The following is a 23,003-nucleotide window of genomic DNA, read 5'->3' on the forward strand; positions in this document are numbered from 1 at the left end:
CGCAAGAATAGGAACGCTTTTTTAACTTGAGCAATGTTAGCACTAATATTTTTGCGGCCCACTTGTAATTTAGCACTATGTATTTTACAAATATACATAAATTATTTTCCACAAATATTTTAAAAAAGTTAACTATGCTCTTTAACTGTTTAATTTGAGAGATCTCCTATATGATTTTTGAGATAGAAAGAGATAAATTAGTACAAAACATACACATATGTGATTTGTTTGTGGTTGGGAAATGATAGAGCATCAAATAAAGAGACCAAAGTGGATGAATAACCAGCTAAGTATATTGTTATATCACATAATGATTCAAACAGCTTTAACTCTTAAGCAGGTCCATATCACGGGATGACACAATCTGGTTGCTGGAGGCTTGTGGGGAGCAGGTCACAGTGAAAGGGCCATGAAATCCCCATCTTGTGAAACTGGGGGACACAGAGTTGCTCTGCATTTAGACAAACAGAGCGGCATGGCTGCAGAACACCGCCCTCAGCAGAGCAACTAGGAACTAAAAGAGCACAAAGCAAGGGGCGGAGAGCTGGGTAGCACGGCAGCTCCTGAAGAACCTGTCAAGGTAGAGAAGATCAGCATTAATAGCAATATGTAAATAATAATTATATATATAATGCAGCCTGAGTGGTGTCTTACTTCCTTTTCTGAACTATCCTAATCCATTTGAATAGTCCCCAATTTGATTAGTTAAACTGTTAAAGGGATATGAAACCCAGAAATTTTCTTTTGTGATTCAGACAAAGCATTCAGCTTTAAAAAAACTCTTTAAAAATTTTAATTGCCGGGAAACAGCTAAGAGGGGGTGAAGGACATACTGTAAATGCTTAAAGGGACACTCAATTCAAAATAAAATTTCCATGATTCAGATAGAACAGGCATCCTCAAACTTGGCCCTCCAGAGGTTTTGAAACTACATTTCCCATGATTCTCAGCTGGCTAAGCATTATGGGAAATGTAGTTACAAAACCTCTGGAGGGCCAAGTTTGAGGATGTCTGAGATAGAATATGCAGTTTTAAACAACTTTCCAACTTACTTCCATTAACAAAATGTGCAGTCTTTTTATATTTATACTTTTGGAGTCACCAGCTCCTACTGAGCATGTGCAATAATTCACAAAATATTTGTATATGAATTTGTAATTGGCTGATGGCTGTCACATGATTCAAGGGGAGTGGAAATAGAAATCACTTTGAAATGTGTCTGAAAAAAATCTACTACTCACTTGAAGTTCAGACTAAGGGGCCAATTTATCAATGTCTGTCCAACATGAAACACTGTAGCCTATCATGTCGGATAGATATCGCTGAATGCTGACAGCATACGCTGTCGGCATTTAACATTGCACAAGCAGTTCACCAGAACTCAAATGTAGAGAAGGACAGGCGGCACTCCAGGGTAAAAGTTAAAAAGTCTTTCTTTATTCAAAAAATATATCTAAAATAACAACACTCATGTTGCAAACAAGTAACGGAGGAGGAGGAGACCTTACATGTTTTGCGCCCTGCGGCACTTAATCATATATATAGATACCTATGATTAAGTGCCGCAGGGCGCGAAACATGTAAGGTCTCCTCCTCCTCCGTTACTTGTTTGCAACATGAGTGTTGTTATTTTAGATATATTTTTTGAATAATGAAATACTTTTTTTACCATTAGTTCACCAGAACTGCTTGTGCAATGCCGCCCCGCTAGCAGGGGGTGTCAATCAGCCCGATCAGTCAGCAGTGGACTAGTTATGGAGCAGCAGTCTTTAGACCGCCACTTCATAACTGCTGTTTCCGGCAAGCCGAAAAAAGATCATTCAACCCCTAAGTGCTATATCGTCTTTATATTATGTATTTGTTGATTATGGAAATCTACTATATTTACTGGTCCTTTAAAGGGACAGTCTTGTCAAAATTAAACTTTCATGATTCAGATTGGGCATGCAATTTTAAACAACTTTCCAATTTACTTTTATCATCAAATTTGCTTTGTTATTGTTTGCTTATATGCTAATTTCTAAGACCTTGAAGGCTGTCTGATATCTCAATGCATTTTGACTTGTTTTCACAGCTAGTGGGTGTTAGTTCAGGTGTGCCATATAGATAACATTGGAGTTACGTAGGAGTCAGCACTGATTGGCTAAAATGCATGTCTGTCAAAAGAACTAAAATAAGGGGGCAGTCTACAAAGGCTTAGATACAAGGTAATCACAGAGCTAAATAATATAGTAATATAACCGTTTTGGTTATGCAAAACTAGGGAATGTGTAATTAATGGATTATCTATCTTTTTAAACAATAAAAATTCTGGAGTAGACTGTCCCTTTAACTAAATGAGAACTTTTTTGAATAGTTAGGAACTAGATTCCCACAGGGGATGAACCTTGAGTGGGATATATTGTACTTTACGGGGTAAAATAAGTCTATAGCTTATTCAGATCCTATGAATTAGTAAAAGTAACATGGGATATTGTCACTAATGATATGCAAAATTAGTGTTTTATTTTATATCTCATTTCCATTTATTGGGGCCTATCTATCAAGCTCTGTATGGAGCTTGAAGCTTAAAGACCGCTGCTCCATAACCTGTCCTCCTGCTCTGAGGAGGTGGACAGAGATCACCGCAATTTAACCCGATCAAATACGATCGGGTTGATTGACACCACCTTCTAGCGGAAGATTGGCCGCGAATCTGCAGGGGGCGGTGTTGCACCAGCAGTTCACAAGAGCTGCTGGTGCAATGCTGAATGCGGAGAGCGTATTGCTATCCGCATTCAGCGAGGTCTGTCGGACATGATCCATAATGTCGGATCATGTCCGACAGGCCTTTCATAAATAGGCCCCATTAGCTATATCTTGTAGATACCACCTTAAAGAACTTAGGGCGGTCTACATCTGAGTTAAGCCCCAGGTACCTGATTGGCTGAAAATGGTTTAAGTATGAAATTATAGTGTGATGTAACTACCTATGATTAAGAGCTAGAGCAAGGCAAAAAGCATCTGAAGGCCGTCCATGCATGTTTGGAATGTTAACTATTTTGTTAATAAAATTGATTTTTTTTAACCCTAATCCTCCAGAGTGCAAGGACTCACTTTTTTGTTTCTAATAAAGTGTCCAATTTACTTCTGTTATCAAATTTGCTTAGTTCCCATAGCATTCTTTGTTGAAGATATCTGGCTCACTACATGGTAGGAAATAGTGCTGCCATATAGTGCTCTTGCAAACGGATAACATTCTTGCAAAACTGTTGCCATGTAGTGCTTTAGATACACGTGCACGCTCCGGAGCTTATGTCTCTGCTTTTCAGTAAAAGATACCAAGAGAAGAATACAATTTTATAATAGATGTAAATTATAAAGTTTTGCTCTATCTGAATCATGAAAGAACATGTTTATATTTCATATCCCTTTAAGTTGTATTTTACATAATATTCAATATAAAGCGAGAATGTAGCAAACAATATGCAGTAAGTGGTAAAGTAAAACAGTGACTAATAAAATATTAATAAAAAGCTAATGTTTTTGAATGCAGGCTTTTCAATTAATCATTCCTATCTTTTCACGAAATGAGTGTAAGTGACAAAATAAAATCATTTAATTTAAATTAATTTTATAATTAACACATTTCAATAATAGAAGAAATCTGTAGATACAGAAAAGGGGGTGGAGCGCAGCCAGGGGGACACAAACCAATCTAAGTGCAGATTATAAAATATTCCACTTTATTCATAAAAAATTCAGCAAGATGTACACTTACAAACTTCACCCTCAAACATATGAGGTATGTAACAACACACTCGTATAGATGTCCACAGAATAGCAGAAATCCACACTTGATACTTTATGAAAGTTCCAGTGATCCCTTATCACGCTGTGCGGTTACACAGTACACTTAGCCCACTACAGAATAACAGGGGTTTCATTGATAATGGTAAACGCTATAAACATATGGCGTCTCCCCCCACAGTAACACTGTATACAAAGTCCAGGGCCGTAGTTGTTAAGGTGCTTATATTATAACAAACAAGCAAGGAGGAGGTAATACTGGGGCAGCGGTAGTATTGTGTTAATGCCGGCTTCAGATCCGCCGCTGCACACAGCTCACCTGTGTCCTCCGTATACAAAATGGGCCCACGCCCATTTTGTCCCCCTGGCTGCACTCCACCCCCTTTTCTGTATCTACAGATTTCTTCTTGCAACCTCTTCTCACGGAGATCACACCAGTGATTGGAAGGGAGCTGCACGGCGGACACACAAGACAAGAATCGATCAGGAGAAAGATACAAGTATCTGTTTCTTTCAAGACAATGGGGGGTAGTTATCAACGTGTCTACTTTACCTGCCTTCGCCGGCTCAATACGCCCGCCTAAGCTCACCTACCATCGCCGCTGCGGACCTGCAAAATTTTGCCTAAGTTATCAATAAAGCTGTCAAAAAGCAGCGCACCAAGTACGGGGCGATGAGCAGCAGACTGTGAGAGTTATCACTCATCCGATCTCGCTGCTCTTCGGCTTTTTGACAGCTTTATTGCTGTTCTACCCCTATACCGGCGCCCCCGGAGCCCCCCGCAACTCAATAAAGTTATTAACCCCTAAACCGCCACTCCCGGTCCCCGCCGCAACTCTTATAAATGTAATAACCCCTAAAAAGCTGCTCCCAGACACCGCCGCCACCTACATTATACCTAGTAACCCCTATCCTGCCCCCCCTATACCACCGCCACCTATAATAAAGTTATTAACCCCTATCCTGCGGATCCCTGACCTCGCCGCAACTAAATAGTTTAACCCCTAAACCGCTGCTCCCAGACCCCGCCGCAACCTATATTAAACTTATTAACCCCTAATCTGCCCCCCCTACACCGTCGCTACCTATAATAACTTTATTAACCCCCTATCCTGCCCCCCTACACCGTCGCCACCTATAATAAGTTTATTAACCCCTATCCTGCCCCCCTACACCGTCGCCACCTATAATAAATGTATTAACCCCTATCCTGCCCCCCCCCCACACCGCCGCCACTGTAATAAAATTATTAACCCCTAAACCTAAGTCTAACACTAACCCTAACACCCCCCTAACTTAAAAATTAATTAAATAAATCTAAATAATATTTATCTTATTAAATAAATTAATCCTATTTAAAACTAAATACTTACCTTTAAAATAAACCCTAATATAGCTACAATATAAATAATAATTATATTGTAGCTATTTTAGGATTTATTTTTATTTTGCAGGCAACTTTCAATTTATTTTAACCCCTTAACGACACGCGTCGTACAGGGTACGTCTTGCACAAACTGGTCTTTAAAGACCAGCGACGTACCCTGTACGACGTTGGGGTTGAAAGCGGCTGGAAGCGATCCTGATCGCTTCCAGCCGCTTTCCGGTTATTGTAGTGATGCCTCGATATCGAGGCATCACTGCAATAACATTTTTCCCCATCCGATGCAGAGAGAGCCACTCTGTGGCCCTCTCTGCACCGGACATCGATGCCGCGATCGTTGGTGGGTGGGAGCAGACGTGGGAGGCGGGTGGGCGGCGATCGATGATGACCGGTGGGCGGGATCGTGGGCGGGATCGTGGGCGGGATTGCTGGGGGGCGCGCACGGACGCGCGCGTGCACAGGGGAGGCGGGCGGGCGCGTGCACGGGGAGGGAGCGGGTGGGAACCGTTACACTATGGAACAGTGGTTTATATTTAGAGGGAGAGAGGGGGGATAAATATGTTAATCGAAGGGATCTGGGAGGGGGTGGGGGTTTAGTCTTGGGGGGGGGGAAGCTACACTACAGAAAAGTGGGGGAAAAATTAAAAAATATACTTTAAAAAAAAATATATTTTTTTTGTAAACTGGGTACTGGCAGACAGCTGCCAGTACCCAAGATGGCTCCCAATAATGTAGAGGGGAGGGTTAGAGAGCTGTTGGGGGGGGATCAGGGAGGTTTGGGGGCTAAGAGGGATCCTACACAGCAGCATATGTAAATATGCTCCCAAAAAAAAAAAGATACCTTTTATTTTAGTACTGGCAGACTTTTCTGCCAGTACTTAAGATGGCGGGGGACAATTGTGGGGTGGGGGAGGGAAGAGAGCTGTTTGGGAGGGATCAGTGGGTCTCTGATGTGTCAGGTGGGAGGCTGATCTCTACACTAAAGCTAAAATTAACCTGCAAGCTCCCTACAAGATCCCTAATTAACCCTTCACTGCTAGCCATAATACACGTGTGATGTGCAAGCGGCATTTAGCAGCCTTCTAATTACCAAAAAGCATTGCCAAAGCCATATATGTCTGCTATTTCTGAACAAAAGGGGGATACCAGAGAAGCATTTACAACCATTTGTGCTATAATTGCACAAGCTGTTTGTAAATAATTTCAGTGAGAAACCTAAAATTGCGAAAAAAATTACGTTTTTTTTAATTGATCGCATTTGGCGGTGAAATGGTGGCATTAAATTACCAAAATGGGCCTAGATCAATACTTTGGGTTGTCTACTACACTACACTAAAGCTAAAATTAACTCTACAAGCTCCCTACATGCTCCCTAATTAACCCCTTCACTGCTGGGCATAAAACACGTGTGGCGCGCAGTGGCATTTAGCAGCCTTCTAATTACCAAAAAGCAACGCCAAAGCCATATAAGTCTGCTATTTCTGAAACAAAGGGGATCCAGAGAAGCACTTACAACCATTTTATGCCATAATTGCACAAGTTGTTTGTAAATAATTTCTGTGAGAAACCTAAAGTTTGTGAAAAAGTGAACATTTTTTTTTATTTGATCGCATTTGGCGGTGAAATGGTGGCATGAAATATACCAAAATGGGCCTAGATCAATACTTTGGGATGTCTTCTAAAAAAAATATATACATGTCAAGGGATATTTAGGTATTCCTGACAGATATCAGGGTTCCAATGTAACTAGCGCTCATTTTGAAAAAAAAGTGGTTTTGAAATAGCAAAGTGCTACTTGTATTTATGGCCCTATAACTTGCAAAAAAAGCAAAGAATATGTAAACATTGGGTATTTCTAAACTCAGAGACAAATTTTAGAAACTATTTCAGCATGGTTGTTTTTTGGTGGTTGTAGATGTGTAACAGATTTTGGGGGTCAAAGTTAGAAAAAGTGTGTTTTTTTTCCATTTTTTCCTCATATTTTATAATATTTTTAATAGTAAAGTTATAAGATATGATGAAAATAATGGTATCTTAGAAAGTCCATTAGTGGCGAGAAAAACGGTATATAATATGTGTGGGTACAGTAAACGAGTAAGAGGAAAATTACAGCTAAACACAAACACCGCAGAAATGTAAAAATGCCCTGGTCCTTAAGGGAAAGAAATTGAAAAATGGCGTGTCCTTAAGGGGTTAACTAGGTACAATAGCTATTAAATAGTTATTGATCGGAGCAGCCAATAGAATGCGAGCTCAATCTGATTGGCTGATTGGATCAGCCAATCGGATTGAACTTCAATCTGATTGGCTGATTCAATCAGCCAATCAGATTTTTCCTACCTTAATTCCGATTGGCTGATAGAAAACCTATTAGCCAATCGGAATTGAAGGGACGCCATCTTGGATGACGTCCCTTAAAGGAATATCCATTCGTCGTTAGTCGTCGGGAAGAAGAGGATGGCTCCGCGTCGGCTCGTCTGAAGATCGCTCCCGCTCCGATGGATGAAGATTGAAGACGACCGCCTGGATGAAGACTTCTATCGGATGGAATACTTCTTCCGCACCTGGATGATGACTTCTGCCGCTTCCGGATCTCCTCTTCGGTCGCATCGGTGGGTCGGCTGGCTGAAGACGACTCAAGGTAGGATGATCTACAGGGGGTAGTGTTAGGTTTATTTAAGGGGGTTTGGGTTAGGTTAGGGTATGTGGGTGGTGGGTTTTAATGTTGGGGGGGTTGTATTTTTCTTTTACAGGCAAAAGAGCAGAATTCTTTGGGGCATGCCCCGCAAAAGGCCCTTTTAAGGGCTGGTAAGGTAAAAGAGCTTTGAACTTTTAATGTAGAATAGGGAGGCATTTTTTTTATTTTGGGGGGCTTTGTTATTTTATTAGGGGGCTTAGATTAGGTGTAAGTAGCTTAAAATTGTTGTAATATTTTTTAAATGTTTGTAACTTATTCTTTTTATTTTTTGTAACTAGCTTTTTTTATTTTTTGTACTTTAGTTAGTTTATTAATTTAATTGTAGTTATTTGTAACTAATTTATTTAATTAATTTAATGATAGTGTAGTGTTAGGTTTAATTGTAACTTAGGTTAGGATTTATTTTACAGGTAATTTTGTATTTCTTTTAGCTAGGTAGTTATTAAATAGTTAATAACTATTTAATAACTATTCTTAACTAGCTAAAATAAATACAAAGTTACCTGTAAAATAAATATAAATCCTAAAATAGCTACAATATAATTATTATTTATATTGTAGCTATATTAGGGTTTATTTTAAAGTAAGTATTTAGTTTTAAATAGGATTAATTATTTAATAAGATAAATATTATTTAGATTTATTTAATTAATATTTAAGTTAGGGGATGTTAGGGTTAGACTTAGGTTAGGGGTTAATAATTTTATTACAGTGGCGGGGGTGTAGGGGGGGCAGGATAGGGGTTAATAAATTTATTATAGGTGGCGACGGTGTAGGGCGGGGCAGGATAGGGGTTAATAACTTATTATAGGTGGCGACGGTGTAGGGGGGGCAGATTAGGGGTTAATAAGTTTAATATGGGTTGCGGCGGTTTAGGGGTTAAACTATTTATTTAGTTGCGGCGAGGTCCGGGATCCGCAGGGATAGGGGTTGATAACTTTATTATAGGTGGTGGCGGTATAGGGGGGGCAGGATAGGGGTTACTAGGTATAATGTAGGTGTGCGGGGACCCGGAGCGGCGGTTTAGGGTTAATACATTTATAAGAGTTGCGGCGGGGACCGGGAGCCGGCGGTTTAGGGGTTAATAAACTTATTATAGGTGGCGACGGTGTAGGGGGGGCAGGATAGGGTTTAATAGGTATAATGTAGGTGGCGGAGGGGTCTGGGAGCGGCGGTTAGGGGTTAATACATATATTATAGTTGCGGCGGGGACCGGAAGCGGCGGTTTAGGGTTAACATATTTAGTATAGCTTGCGGTGGCTCCGGGTGCGGCGGTTTTAGGGGGTAAATACATTTTATTTAGTTGCGGTGGGCCTCCGGAGCGGTGTTTAGGGGGTAATAACTTTATTTAGTTGCGGCGGTGTAGGGGAGACAGATTAGGGTGTTTAGACTCGCTGTACATGTTAGGGTGTTAGGTGTAGAACAGCTCCCATAGGAAGCAATGGATGTCGGGCAGCAGCGAACATAACTTTCGCTATGTCAGACTCCCGTTGATTCCTATGGGATCCGCCCTCCTCCAGGGCGGCGGGTTGAAAAACCAGGTACGCTGGGCCGGAAAAGTGCCCGAGCGTACTGCTAGTTTTTTGATAACTAGCAAAAGTAGTCAATAGTGCCGCACTGTGTGCGGAACATCTGGAGTGACGTAAGAAGTCGATCTGTGTCGGACTGAGTCAGGCGGATCGAAGCTTACGTCACAAAATTCTACTTTTGCCGGTATCTAGGGGCTTGATAACTAAGGCGAATCAGCCCTCGCCAGCAAATACGATGCGGAATTCCAGCGTATTTGAGGTTGACCGGCTTGATACTAGGCCTCATAATGTTTTAGAGAACTGTGTATCCCATTGGGTCTTTTTTCATTTGGTCTTTTGAATGGACTTCTAGTACATTTCATATATCCTTTCTACCTGCTTCTTATTGTGTTTGCAGGGTGGGTTTATGCATGTTTCTATTTAATTCACATTTATAATTTCGTGGCGCTACTTGACTACTGTATAATTACAATAGTATTTATACATTTCAATGACTTTACAAAAGTTGTTTTTTTCTGCCAAATTTTCCGTTTCTCCAGACCAAGACCTACTTACAATGGGGAGTATTACTTTCAGCTCCTACTTCCATGCGAGTTAAGGTTTCTCGTTCAATCTCTTTATTGTCCCACAAAGAATGTAGAAGGTTTGGTCATGTTCTGGACTCCAAGGTCTCAAAACTTCTTCTATATTGAATACACATCATAAACTCCACTCCACAGACAAAAAACCTAAATTGTGTCAAGCTGATCAATTGCTCATATTTAAATAAAGACAACAATAGTTTGTCTAGATTCAACAACAGAAAATGTATAATGCTGGGTACCTATGACGCGCATATACTCAAGCACAGTTCTATGTATAGAACTCACACCAATATATTTACAGTGCATTTAGCTGAGATAAACATATATTTACAAATCCAGGCATAGTGCTGCATACTTAGCTGGCATCCAAGTAAATACACTAATTCATATATAATAAATGTGTTTAAGCTAGTATAACATATTCATATATTTAAAATGTTGTGTCTATACTGATTACTTTTTGCTGCATTACTGAATATACCAATGTCTTATACACTTTGTACTGTCTTTGCACAGTGCTGAGCATACCTTGTATCCTTTGAGAAGCTCACTGGCTTCTGGCTGTTCAGTAAGAGAAACCCATAGATTGGGGAATACAGTGAGAGAATAAGAAAGACCCTGACATACAGGAACCTCCACAGGCTGGCAGGGGGTCATGAAATATAGAAGCAAGTGTTAGTTCAGAAGTCACAAGACAAGCCACACAATTAGAGTTTACCTCTACAGTATTGTGCCTATTGGCCTGCAGTACACAAAGAGATCTATAATCTGCTAATGATATATATATATATATATATATATATATATATATATATACAGCTTAACATTTCCACTAGCCCACTAGCTATTGGCAAGTGAAAATTTAACAGTGGTGAGTGAAAGTTAGTGAGTGAATGTTGGGCTACCTGCTACAAATATTTTCTAAAGGGATATTATATATCCATGGAAAGGGAAGGATATGCTACCCCTCTAGGGCTATAGGGACCCCATTAGTGCTTAGACTGTTACTTATGAGAGGGTAAACAGGGGCAGAGAGAGATTGGAGAGGAAAAGTGAGAGTGGAGAAAAAAAAAAAGAGTGAAGAGATATGAGAGAGTAGAAAGATTCAAAAGAAAAGATAAGGCCTGCGAGAGAAGGGAGGGGTAAAAAGAGAGTTTGGAGAGAGGAGGCAGTGGAGAAAGAAGATGAGAGATGATAATGATAAAAAAAATTCAGGTCTGCTATGATCTCACATTAATGTCAACACTCTCTCAGTTCAACAACATTTTTTTTGTCCAGCTGTTGTCTTTCCCAGAACCCTAGTTTATGTTGCTAACTGCATTGCATTATTTTTGTTAATTTATTACTGTATGTAGCATTATTTAATTTATGGTATAAAACAAACAATATTAAAAAATTACTTCACAATAAGGTTTTTAACATTGGCTAAACATATGCAAAGAAGGGGATGGGTAGTGAGTCGGGTCAAAAGTGGCGAGTAACATTTTAGGCTGACTAGCAGCTTAGGGCTGGAAATTTTGAGACCTGTATATATATATATATATATATATATATATATATATATATATATATATATATTATATATATATTTATATATGCAACCCCAATTCTGAAAAAATTGGGACAGTATGGTAAATGCAAAAAAAAAAAAGAAAGAGTAATTTGAAAATTCAATTCAACCTGTACTATATTGAAAATACATTAACACATTATTGGATGTTTTATTTTGTGAATTTAATGTACTTTTGAAAATATACACTCATTTTAAATCTGATGACTGCAACACACTCCAAAAAGTTGGGACAGCCGACTGTTTATCACTGTGTAACATCACCTTTGTCTTTTAATAACACTATTAAACATTTGGCACTGAAGACACCAGTTGGTTAAGTTTAGCAACCAGAATTTCCCCCCATTTATCCATTAAGCATGTCTTCAGCTAGCAGCTGTTGCTCCAAAATGTATACATATCATTCTGCATTAATAGTAGCCCTCACAGATGTGCAAGTTACCCATGCTAGTGATGTTGCGAACATAAAATTTTGCGTTCGCGAACCGCGAACGCGAACTTCCACAAAAGTTCGCGAACAGGCGAACCGCCATTGACTTCAATAGCAGGCAAATGTTAAAACCCACAGGGACTCTTTCTGGCCACAATAGTGATGGAAAAGTTGTTTCAAGGGGACTAGACACCTGGACTGTGGCATGCCAGAGGGGGATCCATGGCAAAACTCCCACGGAAAATTACATAGTTGATGCAGAGTCTGGTTTTAATCCATAAAGGCATAAATCACCTAACATTCCTAAATTGTTTTGGAATAACGTGCTTTTAAAACATCAGGTATGATGTTGTATCGATCAGGTAGTGTAAGGGTTACGCCCGCTTCACAGTGACAGACCAAACTCCCCGTTTAACGCACAGCAAACAGTCCATTTGCACAACCGCAAACTGACAACAATCCCCCTGGGATGCCTGCTGTGTTTGGTTCTTCCACCTCCTCAAAGCCACCTTCTCCTCTGACTCGACTTCTTCAGACTCCTCTCTCTGCGTTGCCTCTCTCTGCGTTATTATAAGGTGTGTTAAGTAGTACTATTCCTATCAGTTTAATCCCGGTTACGTCCCCTATCAGGGGACGCGTATATGGCATGGATTTTAGGAACGCAGGAGATGGAAAAAGATGCTTGGTCGGTCCTCCTACTTCAAATTTGGGGCACTGTGCGTGCAATCTAATGTGCCACCAGATAGGAGTTGGCGTGTTAAGTAGTACTATTCTTATCAGTTTAATCCCTGTTCACGTCCCCTATCAGGGGACGTGTATATGGCATGGATATTAGGAACCGGGAGATGGAAAAAGATGCTTGGATCGGTCCTCCTACTTCAAATTTGGGGCACTGTGCGTGCAATCTACTGTGCCACCAGATATGAGTGGTGGTGTTAAGTAGTACTATTCTTATCAGTTTAATCCCTGTTACGTCCCCTATCAGGGACGTGTATATGGCTATGGATTTTAGGAACCGGGAGATGGAAAAAGATGCTTGGTCGGTCCTACTACTTCAAATTTGGGGCACTGCTCGTGCAATCTACTGTGCCACCCAGATATGAGTGGTGTGTTAAGTAGTACTATTCTTATCAGTTTAATCCCTGTTACGTCCCCTATCAGGGGACGTGTATATGGCATGGATTTTAGGAACCGGGAGATGGAAATAGATGCTTGGTCGGCTCCTCCTACTTCAAATTTGGGGCACTGCGCGTGCAATCTACTGTGCACCAGATATGATGGGTGTGTTAAGTAGTACTATTCTTATCAGTTTTAATCCCTGATACGTCCCCTATCAGGGGACGTGTATATGGCATGGATTTTAGAACCGGAGATGGAAAAAAGATGCTTGGTCGGTCCTCCTACTTCAAATTTGGGGCACTGCGCGTGCAATCTACTGTGCCAACAGATATGAGTGGTGTGTTAAGTAGTACTATTCTTAGCAATTTAATCCCTGTTACGTCCCCTATCAGGGACGTGTATATGGCATGGATTTTAGAACCCGGGAGATGGAAAAAGATGCTTGGTTGGTCCTCCTACTTCAAATTTGGGCATCTGCGCGTGCAATCTACTGTGCCACCAGATATGAGTGGTGTGTTAAGTAGTACTATTCTTATCAGTTTAATCCCTGTTACATCCCCTATCAGGGGACGTGTATATGGCATGGATTTTAGGAACGGGAGATGGAAAAAGATGCTTGGTCGGTCCTCCTACTTCAAATTTGGGGCACTGCGCGTGCAATCTAATGTGCCACCAGATAGGAGTGGTGTGTTAAGTAGTACTATTCCTATCAGTTTAAACCCTGTTATATGCCTTTTTTATTGGTTTGGTTTTTGAAGCCACAGTGCTGCACCAGAGGCCAGAAAAATTAGGCATGTATACATGCCTGAAAAATTAGGTATTGTTTCAGCCGCTGCTGTAGCAGCGGCCAGAAAAATTGATGTTTGTTTCCCAGGCAGAAAGTGCCCTAAAACATTGCGGCTTGAACCCTAGTTGGTGGCGGATAAGTCACGCAAGTCATCCGGCATTCAGAGATAAAATACAGCAGCGTGTGGACCATTTTTAGCCCAAGGCAGCTCATCTCATCAGGCCTTTTTAAGTCAAATGTATCGCCCAATGTCAGTCCCTTCGGAATCCATCCCTCATTCATCTTAATAAAGGTGAGGTAATCTAGACTTTTTGACCTAGGCAACTTTTCTTCTCAGTGACAATACCTCCTGCGGCACTGAAGGTCCTTTCTGACAGGACACTTGAAGCGGGGCAGGCCAGAAGTTCTATCGCAAATTGGGATAGCTCAGGCCACAGGTCAAGCCTGCACACCCAGTAGTCAAGGGGTTCATCGCTCCTCAGAGTGTCGAGATCTGCAGTTAAGGCGAGGTAGTCTGCTACCTGTTGGTCGAGTCATTCTCTGAGGGTGGCCCCAAAGGGCTGTGGTGATGCATAGGACTTAAAAAGCTCTGCATGTCCTCCATCAACAACACGTCTGTAAAGCGCCCTGTCCTTGCCGGCGTGGTCGTGGGAGGAGGAGGATTACTTTCACCTCTTCCCCTGTTAGATTCCCATTGTGCTGTGACATCACCCTTATACGCTGTGTAAAGCATACTTTTTAATTTCTTTTGGAACTGCTGCATCCTTTCCGACTTGCAGTAATTTGGTAACATTTCAGGCACTTTATGCTTATACCGGGGGTCTAGTAGCGTAGACACCCAGTACAGGTCGTTCTCCTTCAGCTTTGTTATACGAGGGTCCCTCAACAGGCACTACAGCATGAAAGACCCCATTTGCACAAGGTTGGATGCCGAGCTACTCATGTCCCGTTCCTCATCCTCAGTGATCTCACTGAAGGTATCTTCTTCCCCCCAGCCACGTACAACACCACGGGTACCAGATAGGTGACAACGAGCACCCTGGGATGCCTGTTGTGGTTGGTCTTCCTCCTCCTCCTCAAAGCCACATTCCTCCTCTGACTCCTCTTCCTCATAATCCTCTTCCAGCGTTGCCGCTGGTCCAGCAAGCGATGCTGATAAGGCTGTTTCTGGTGGTGATGGTGACCACAACTCTTCCTCTTCACGCTCATTTACGGCCTGATCCAGCACTCTTCGCAGGGCACGCTCCAGGAAGAAAACAAATGGTATGATGTCGCTGATGGTGCCTTCGGTGCGACTGACTAGGTTTGTCACCTCCTCAAAAGGACGCATGAGCCTACAGGCATTGCGCATGTTCGTCCAGTAACGTGGCAAAAAAATTCCCAGCTCCGCAGAGGCTGTCCTAGCACCCCGGTCATACAAATAGTCATTAATGGCTTTTTCTTGTTGGAGCAGGCGGTCGAACATTAGGAGTGTTGAATTCCAACGTGTCGGGCTGTCGCAAATCAAGCGCCTCACTGGCATGTTGTTTCGCCGCTGGATATCTGAAAAGTGCGCCATGGCCGTGTAGGAACACCTGAAATGGCCACACACCCTCCTGGCCTGCTTCAGGATGTCCTGTAAGTCTGGGTACTTATGCACAAAGCGTTGTACGATCAGATTACACACATGAGGGGGGAGAGAGAGGGAAGAGAGAGAGGGGAGAGAGAGAGGGGAGAGAGAGAGTGGAGAGAGAGAGTGGAGAGAGAGAGGGGAGAGAGAGAGTGGAGATAGAGAGGGGAGATACAGAGGGGAGATACAGAGGGGAGATACAGAGGGGAGATACAGAGGGGAGATAGAGAGAGAGAGAGGGGGGGGGGGAGAGAGAGAGAGGGGGGGGAGAGAGAGAGAGAGGGGGAGAGAGAGAGAGAGAGAGAGAGAGAGGGGGGGAGAGAGAGGGGGGGGGGAGAGAGAGGGGGGGAGAGAGAGAGAGAGGGGAGATGGAGAGAGGGGAGAGAGAGAAAGAGAGAGGGGAGATGAAGAGAGGGAGAGCGCAAAAGAGGGGGGAGAGAGAGAGTGCAAAAGAGAGGGGGAAAGAGAGAGCGCAAAAGAGAGGGGGAAAGAGAGAGCGCAAAAGAGAGGGGGAGAGAGAGAGCGCAAAAGAGAGGGGGGAGAGAGAGAGCTCAGAAGAGAGGGGAGAGAGAGAAAGCAAAAGAGAGGGCGGAGAGAGAGAAAGCAAAAGAGAGTGGGAGGGAGAGAACGCAAGGGGTGGGACCACTGTACTGCAAAAACTGGCCCATGTGAACGGGCTTTAGGATTAGTATATATATATATATATATATATATATATATATATATATGTTTTATTTCCTGATCCAATTTTTTGCATGTATATGTACCAATTATCTTTTATGAAGTTTGTATCCAAATATATTGTGAGGATTTAATTTAATGGAACACAACTGTAGACCTAGTATAAGGTTTTGCACCACTTTGCCCCCTGTTGTCCCTGATTTTGTATGGGATACAGATTGCCTCTATGACAATCAGAAGTAAAATTGTCAATAGGGGTATTTAGGAAATTGTGGTAATGTCCCCTTTAAGAAAAGCTGCTTGAACGTGGTAAAGAGACTCCGCTCTTTTAGGATGGATCCTGTGTGCTTGTGCCTTTAATTCAAGTAAGAAGTGAATCACCCCGTAGAAATGAAAGGAAACAATGTAAGTGCTGAAATTGTTTCTTTATGCGTACACGCACACTGTGATCACTTGCCGAACTTCGACTTGTCAGAAGGAGAGGAGCTGCAGATTACACACGCTGCAGGCTTTCAGATCAGCGCTGATGGTAAGAGAATCAGCTGATCGCCCGGTGAGTGTATTCGGCTCAGAGAACAGCTGACCGCACTAGAGAGGCGGAGTTGGAACTCCGGTGTCCGCAGATAGATGATTTAGAGTGGATTCTTCTGAGAAGGGAGAGAGGCAGGATGTTGAGTAGATCAGTCACGGAGGTAGTACATTAATCAGTGATGGAAGCAAAAGACAGCTTGTAACCAGATAGATAAATCCACGCTGGAGTAATAATTAACCCTTCCTTTAAGTTGATTCAAGTGCCAGGGTTAGCAGCTTCAGAGTGACAGATGAAAACATAAGGTTATCCAAGTAGATGAAGTTGTTAGGCTTGAATGAATAACTCTCAAAAGTTAGAAAGTATGGGGACAGGAATTGGTATCCTGCTGTGGCTCAGAACAGTGCTCACTACAAACAAATTACTAAGCACTTGTCTGCAGCTGTGAAAGAACTTTTAAAGACAAATGGGAAGGGCCAAGGAATGCCTGACATATATACACTTATTAAGTGATATATATGTATTTTGTGTAGGCTAATACCAATAACACGATTATTGGGGGATATTACCATCATTTGAATATTTACGTATAAAACATCTAGCCGACACTACTTTAAATTTCAAATGTTAAATTATCATTTCTATTCTAGTATTATATTTATATTCTATATCTTGTGTCATAAATTTTTTATTATTTTTTATTTTGAATCTTTATCTTATATTATGTGCAAATTGTTTTCATTTCATTTCATTTTTTGTTATATGTATTTATTATTTTGTTACATGATATTATGTCAAGAGTTTTTATGGATCATGTAAAATCTGTCTCCCCCTCTCCTCCCACAAATGGAGTCAGAGAAGTCAACGGCGCTTGATGTACGGCTTCAGCTTTGCATAGAAAAGCCTTAACTTGCATTTGTGGATCCAGAGAAGCGAATGGTGTTGACTCTACAGGGTGAATTGAATTTTCAAATGACTCTTTTGGGATTGTGTATATATACAGTATATATATGTATGTATATATATACCTGGTCCGGTCTTGGAGTGCAGTTCCCTTCCATGTTTTGTATTTTCTCTGGGTGATTACAGCCACCTGTGCACCCCTTCTTTGTTCTCAGTCTGTTTGGCTTTGTGAGCTCGCATGATGGTGTGGCTGTGTTAGGGACTCAGGCAATGGAAAGGACCTTGACGTGGTGCCTGAGCTTTCCCATTTGGCCAGATGCGGTGACTAACCTTTCCAGTTGTGATTTTATCTTAGCTGTGAGCTAGCTGGTGAGTGCTGGGTGTTTCTATGTGTTGTATTACTTTTTATTTGTAATCCCCCTTGTTTCTTGCACCCATTCCGGACTGGGGTTAACTGCCTGTGGCTCTGGTGACATCATAGCTTTTTTGGAGTGCTATTGAGCACCCAGGGCTGGATGCTGCTGAGTCACATGATGTGTACCTGGTCCGGTCTTGGAGTGCAGTTCCCTTCCATGTTTTTATATATATATATATATATATATATATATATAGTATCTCACAAAAGTGAGTACACCCCCACATTTTTGTAAATATTTTATTATATCTTTTCATGTGACAACACTAAAGAAATTACACTTTGCTACAATTTAAAGTAGTGACTGTACAGCCTGTATAACAGTGTAAATTTGCTGTCCCCTCAAAATAACTCAACACACAACCATTAATGTCTAAACTGTTGGCAACCAAAGTGAGTACACCCCTAAGTGGAATTGTCCAAATTGGGCCCAAAGTGTCAATATTTTGTGTAGCCACCATTATTTTCCAGCACTGCCTTAACCCTCTTGGGCATGGAGTTCACCAGAGCTTCACAGGTTGCCACTGGAATCCTCTTCCACTCCTCCATGATGACATCACGGAGCTGGTGAATGTTAGACACCTTGCACTCCCACACCTTCCGTTTGAGGATGCCCCACAGATGCTCAATAGGGTTTAGATCTATAGACTTGCTTGGCCAGTCCATCACCTTTACCCTCAGCTTCTTTAGCAAGGCAGTGGTCGTCTTGGAAGTGTGTTTGGGGTCATTATCATGTTGGAATACTGTGGCCCAGTCTCCAAAGGGAGGAGATCATGCTCTGCTTCAGTATATGTTGGAATTCATGGTTCCCTCAATGAACTGTAGCTCCCCAGTGCCGGCAGCACTCATGCAGGCCCAGAACATGACATTCCCACCACCATGCTTGACTGTAGGCAAGACACACTTGTCTTTGTACTCCTCACCTGGTTGCCGCCACACACGCTTGACACCATCTGAACCAAATAAGTTTATCTTGGTCTCATCGGACCACAGGACATGTCCTTAGTCTGCTTGTCTTCAGAAAACTGCGGGCTTTCTTGTGCATCATTTTTAGAAGAGGCTTCCTTCTAGGATGACAGCCATGCAGACCAATTTAATGCAGTGTGCCACGTATGGTCTGAGCACTGACATGTTGACCCCCACCCCTTCAACCTCTGCAGCAATGCTTGTAGCACTCATACGTCTATTTCCCAAAGACAACTTCTGGATATGACGCTGAGCACATGCACTCAACTTCTTTGGTCGACTATGGCGAGGCCTGTTCTGAGTGGAACCTGTCCTGTGAAACTGTTGTATGGTCTTGCTCACCGTGTTGCAGCTCAGTTACAGGGTCTTGGCAATATTATTATAGCCTAGGCCATCTTTATGTAGAGCAACAATTTTTTTTTCAGATCCTCAGAGAGGTTTTTGCCATGAGGTGCCATGTGGTGCCATGTTGAACTTCCAGTGACCAGTATGAGAGAGTGTGAGAGCGATAACACCAAATGTAACACACCTGCTCCCCATTCACACCTGAGACCTTATAATACTAACGAGTCACATGACACTGGGGAGGGAACATGGCTAATTGGGCCCAATTTGAACATTTCCCCTTAGGGGTGTACTCACTTTTGTTGCCAATGGTTTAGACATTAATGACTGTACGTTGAGTTATTTTGAGGGCACAGCAAATGTACACTGTTATATAGACTGTACACTCAATACTTTACATTGTAGCAAAGGGTCATTTCTTCAGTGTTGTCACATGAAAAGATATAATAAAATATTTACAAAAATGTGAGGGGTGTACTCACTTTTGTGAGATACTGTATATATATATATATATATATATATATATATATATTACATATATCTATCTGTCACATTGATTTAGTAATGTTACCAGGTTTTGTGTCAGGGCTTTCTGGACAGTCTGTTCATCAATCCCATCTGGACAGTCTACCCATCCATCACATGTCAGTTGCAGAGACTTGCCCCCTCCACATTTCATCTCCCATGGCCCACATGGACCTAAAAAGAGGAGAGTGGAATGAAAAGCTAGTGTTATGGTGAACAGAGCTTAGAATAAAGTAGCTGTAAGTAATAAAACTTGCAGCACAGGTACTTAATGTTAGTTACACAAATTAAGTATAGAATGACAGGCTACATGATTGAAGCTGATAGTGGAAATAGTTTGTGACTTACTTTCTGAGGCATTAAGAGCATTGTAGATGGCATAGAATCCTAAGTCTGACACCCCTTCATCTGCTACAAATATGACAGTCATGTGCCTCCCAGAGGAGGAAAGGGAGGGTGGAAGTTCAGAGCCACAAAACCTTAGCGGATAACAGGGAGACAATGGAAATATTATCAGGTTTTTGGAATGCTTCTCATCTTCTAAATCTGTGTTATCTATCTATCTTTCTGTCTGTCTGTCTGTCTGTCTATATATCTAGCAATCATCTCTCTCTCTCTTTGTGTGTGTATATATATATATATATACTGTATTTGTTTTTTAAATATATATATATATATATATATATATATATATATACTAATTGTGGGAGGGGGCAAACTATCATTTTTTGTATGTTTACTGTCCCTTTAAGGTTGGTGTAGGTTGGTGTTCCTATGAGCCCTTGCATAGGTTTCTAGGTTATTTGTGCATTTAAGTAGTCCTCACCTCCCCAACAAGCTGAAGGTCCCTAAGCCAGCACTGTCATGGATCTCCACATAGTCAAACCTGCACCCCTCCTCTGCCTCCAAGCTGAAGTTGAGAAATTGAATCTGAATGATGAATCCCTCTGGGACACTGATCAACCATCGGCAAACTACCAACTCAGGGTACGGTCCAGGGTGATTTGGAGAAGAGAATGAGCCACGTAGATCATTTAGGGAGCTTCCACATTCTAGAAACACAAACTCCCAATAAATGTGTAATTTTTAGCCATATATCTCCCCCCCCCCTTAATGCCTGCTTCACACTCAGTTACCCCAGTGTTGCCGGCTGCAATTCTCTTCATCAGTCTGGTCCTTACAGTCTATGACCCCATCACAAAGAGCAGGAAGTAGGAGACACTTCCGTTGATCACAAAGAAACTCATCCCAGGAGCAGTTAACTGTGTGGGAGTAATGTTCAGTAACATTATAAAGTTAGCACCCCATACCCATCTAATAATCCACCCAAGAGGAGCATACCTTGACTGGGCTTGATCATCCGATAAGTGGCTCGAAATCCCATGGCCCCTGCACTATCATCTGACACAAACTTCACCTGGAGCATTTGGGAGCTGGAAATGAAGGTGGTAGGAGCGACAGTACCACAGAACCTACAGTGAGACAAGTAAACACAACAAAGCTTACAACTAGACATAAAACAAGTGATTGTTAATAATCTCTATCAGCATGTCCCGCTATTGCTGATCAGGATAACCTTTTCTAGTTTAACTCTACTCAAGAGGTACCAGGTACTTTTACTATGGCTCACCAACTAGAAAGGCCTTTTCATGTCCTAAATGCACAGATAGATCATTTATTTCTAAGGTATATGTTTTATTGTTATCTTTGAAAAAAATGTATTAATTCTACTAATTTCTGGTTTAGTAATCAGTCACCTATATGAACAGTCATATCTACCATAGCCTATTGTGTTTGGGGGCAATGTGTTTTCTAGAACTTTGTTACCTGCTTGTGGCATTCCCATCAATGAGTTCTAGCCAATCAAATGGACAGCTTCCATAACCCTCAATGTCCAAGGAAATAATCTTTAGCTGAACCACTCTCTCTTCATCTGCCTCCAGTACCCACTGACAATGACAGTTGGGGGGGTACAAGTATGGGTAATTTGGGGAGCTGATTGAGCCTTCCTCATCACTCAAGAAGCCACCACACACTGGAAAAACCCCAAAACAAAAATGCTATTTTTAGGTGTTGAATAAGTGTTGAGGCTATTAGAACATTTCTAAAGTAAGTTTCTTTAATGTGTAATCCTTGTGAGCCATAGTAAATTAGGAACAATCATATTTTGCATATAAAATTAGAAAGTTACAGTAATTTGGCCTAAGTATTTTCTATTTTATGCACTAAACTTTATTTGGTCTATAATCAAAGTTTTATGTTTCTGCCTAGTATGTTTGACTTTCCTTTGTGTATTTACTAACATACCTTCTACTGGAGACTAGTAATCCCCTCTGTACCCCTCCCTCTTCCCTCCCTGCACTTAATGTTATATTTAAAGCGGCAGCACCAAGGTTTTTCAGATACCTTTAAGACTCCTATATTACAATAGAAACTGTGCTGATTTTTTGCTCTATATTTGTTAGTATTTACCATACACATTACTCTTTTTGTTAAGCAGCACATACTCCCATTACTATTCTTTCATCTAGTTTAAAAACGGAATGTTCTATTCTAGACATTATTTTTCCTTTTAAATATTTATGCCTCCTGTATTTTACTGCATTTAATAAGCTGAATCTCTTACGTACTGGGGGGGCTAGATTTTGTTACACTGTTTGAGCTCTTATTGGTCCTTGGCACAGAAGAATTACTGTTGTTCACCTGTAGGGATGTAAATCTGTTCAGATGTTCTGATTTGCGTTCTGTACAAGAACATAACAAAGATAAATAAAATACAAGACAAAAATAGTTAGACAGGGAAATTTAAACATAACTGAATAATCATCATAATAATAATGATAATAAAAATAATAATTTTTAACAGAGTAGAAACTGAGGCTAAAACACTGAGGCCTAGATTTGGAGTTCGGCGGTAGCCGTCAAAACCAGCGTTAGAGGCTCCTAACGCTGGTTTTGGCCGCCCGCTGGTATTTGGAGTCAGTGATTAAAGGGTCTAACGCTCACTTTTCAGCCGCGACTTTTCCATACCGCAGATCCCCCTACGCCATTTGCTTAGCCTATCTTTTCAATGGGATCTTTCTAACGCTGGTATTTAGAGTCATTTCTGAAGTGAGCGTTAGAGCTCTAACGACAAAATT

The 23,003-nt window shown here is 41.5% G+C and overlaps 1 protein-coding gene across 1 annotated transcript in view; it reads right to left on the reverse strand.

Moving 5' to 3' along the window:
• Positions 1-271: 271 nt before the first annotated feature.
• Positions 272-23,003, reverse strand: part of MFRP (membrane frizzled-related protein) — a 43,525-nt gene continuing 20,793 nt past the window's right edge. Inside the window, 11 exon segments of the mRNA XM_053691145.1 lie at positions 272-572; positions 10,513-10,636; positions 19,207-19,210; positions 19,910-19,942; positions 19,945-20,037; positions 20,212-20,342; positions 20,690-20,915; positions 21,000-21,125; positions 21,205-21,335; positions 21,691-21,898; positions 22,494-22,607. Of these exon segments, the coding sequence (XP_053547120.1) occupies positions 348-572; positions 10,513-10,636; positions 19,207-19,210; positions 19,910-19,942; positions 19,945-20,037; positions 20,212-20,342; positions 20,690-20,915; positions 21,000-21,125; positions 21,205-21,335; positions 21,691-21,898; positions 22,494-22,607 (1,415 nt within the window). The 3' untranslated portion in view covers positions 272-347.

Source organism: Bombina bombina, chromosome 8, assembly GCF_027579735.1.
Source record: "Bombina bombina isolate aBomBom1 chromosome 8, aBomBom1.pri, whole genome shotgun sequence".
In the NCBI taxonomy this organism is placed as follows: Eukaryota; Metazoa; Chordata; class Amphibia; order Anura; family Bombinatoridae; genus Bombina; species Bombina bombina.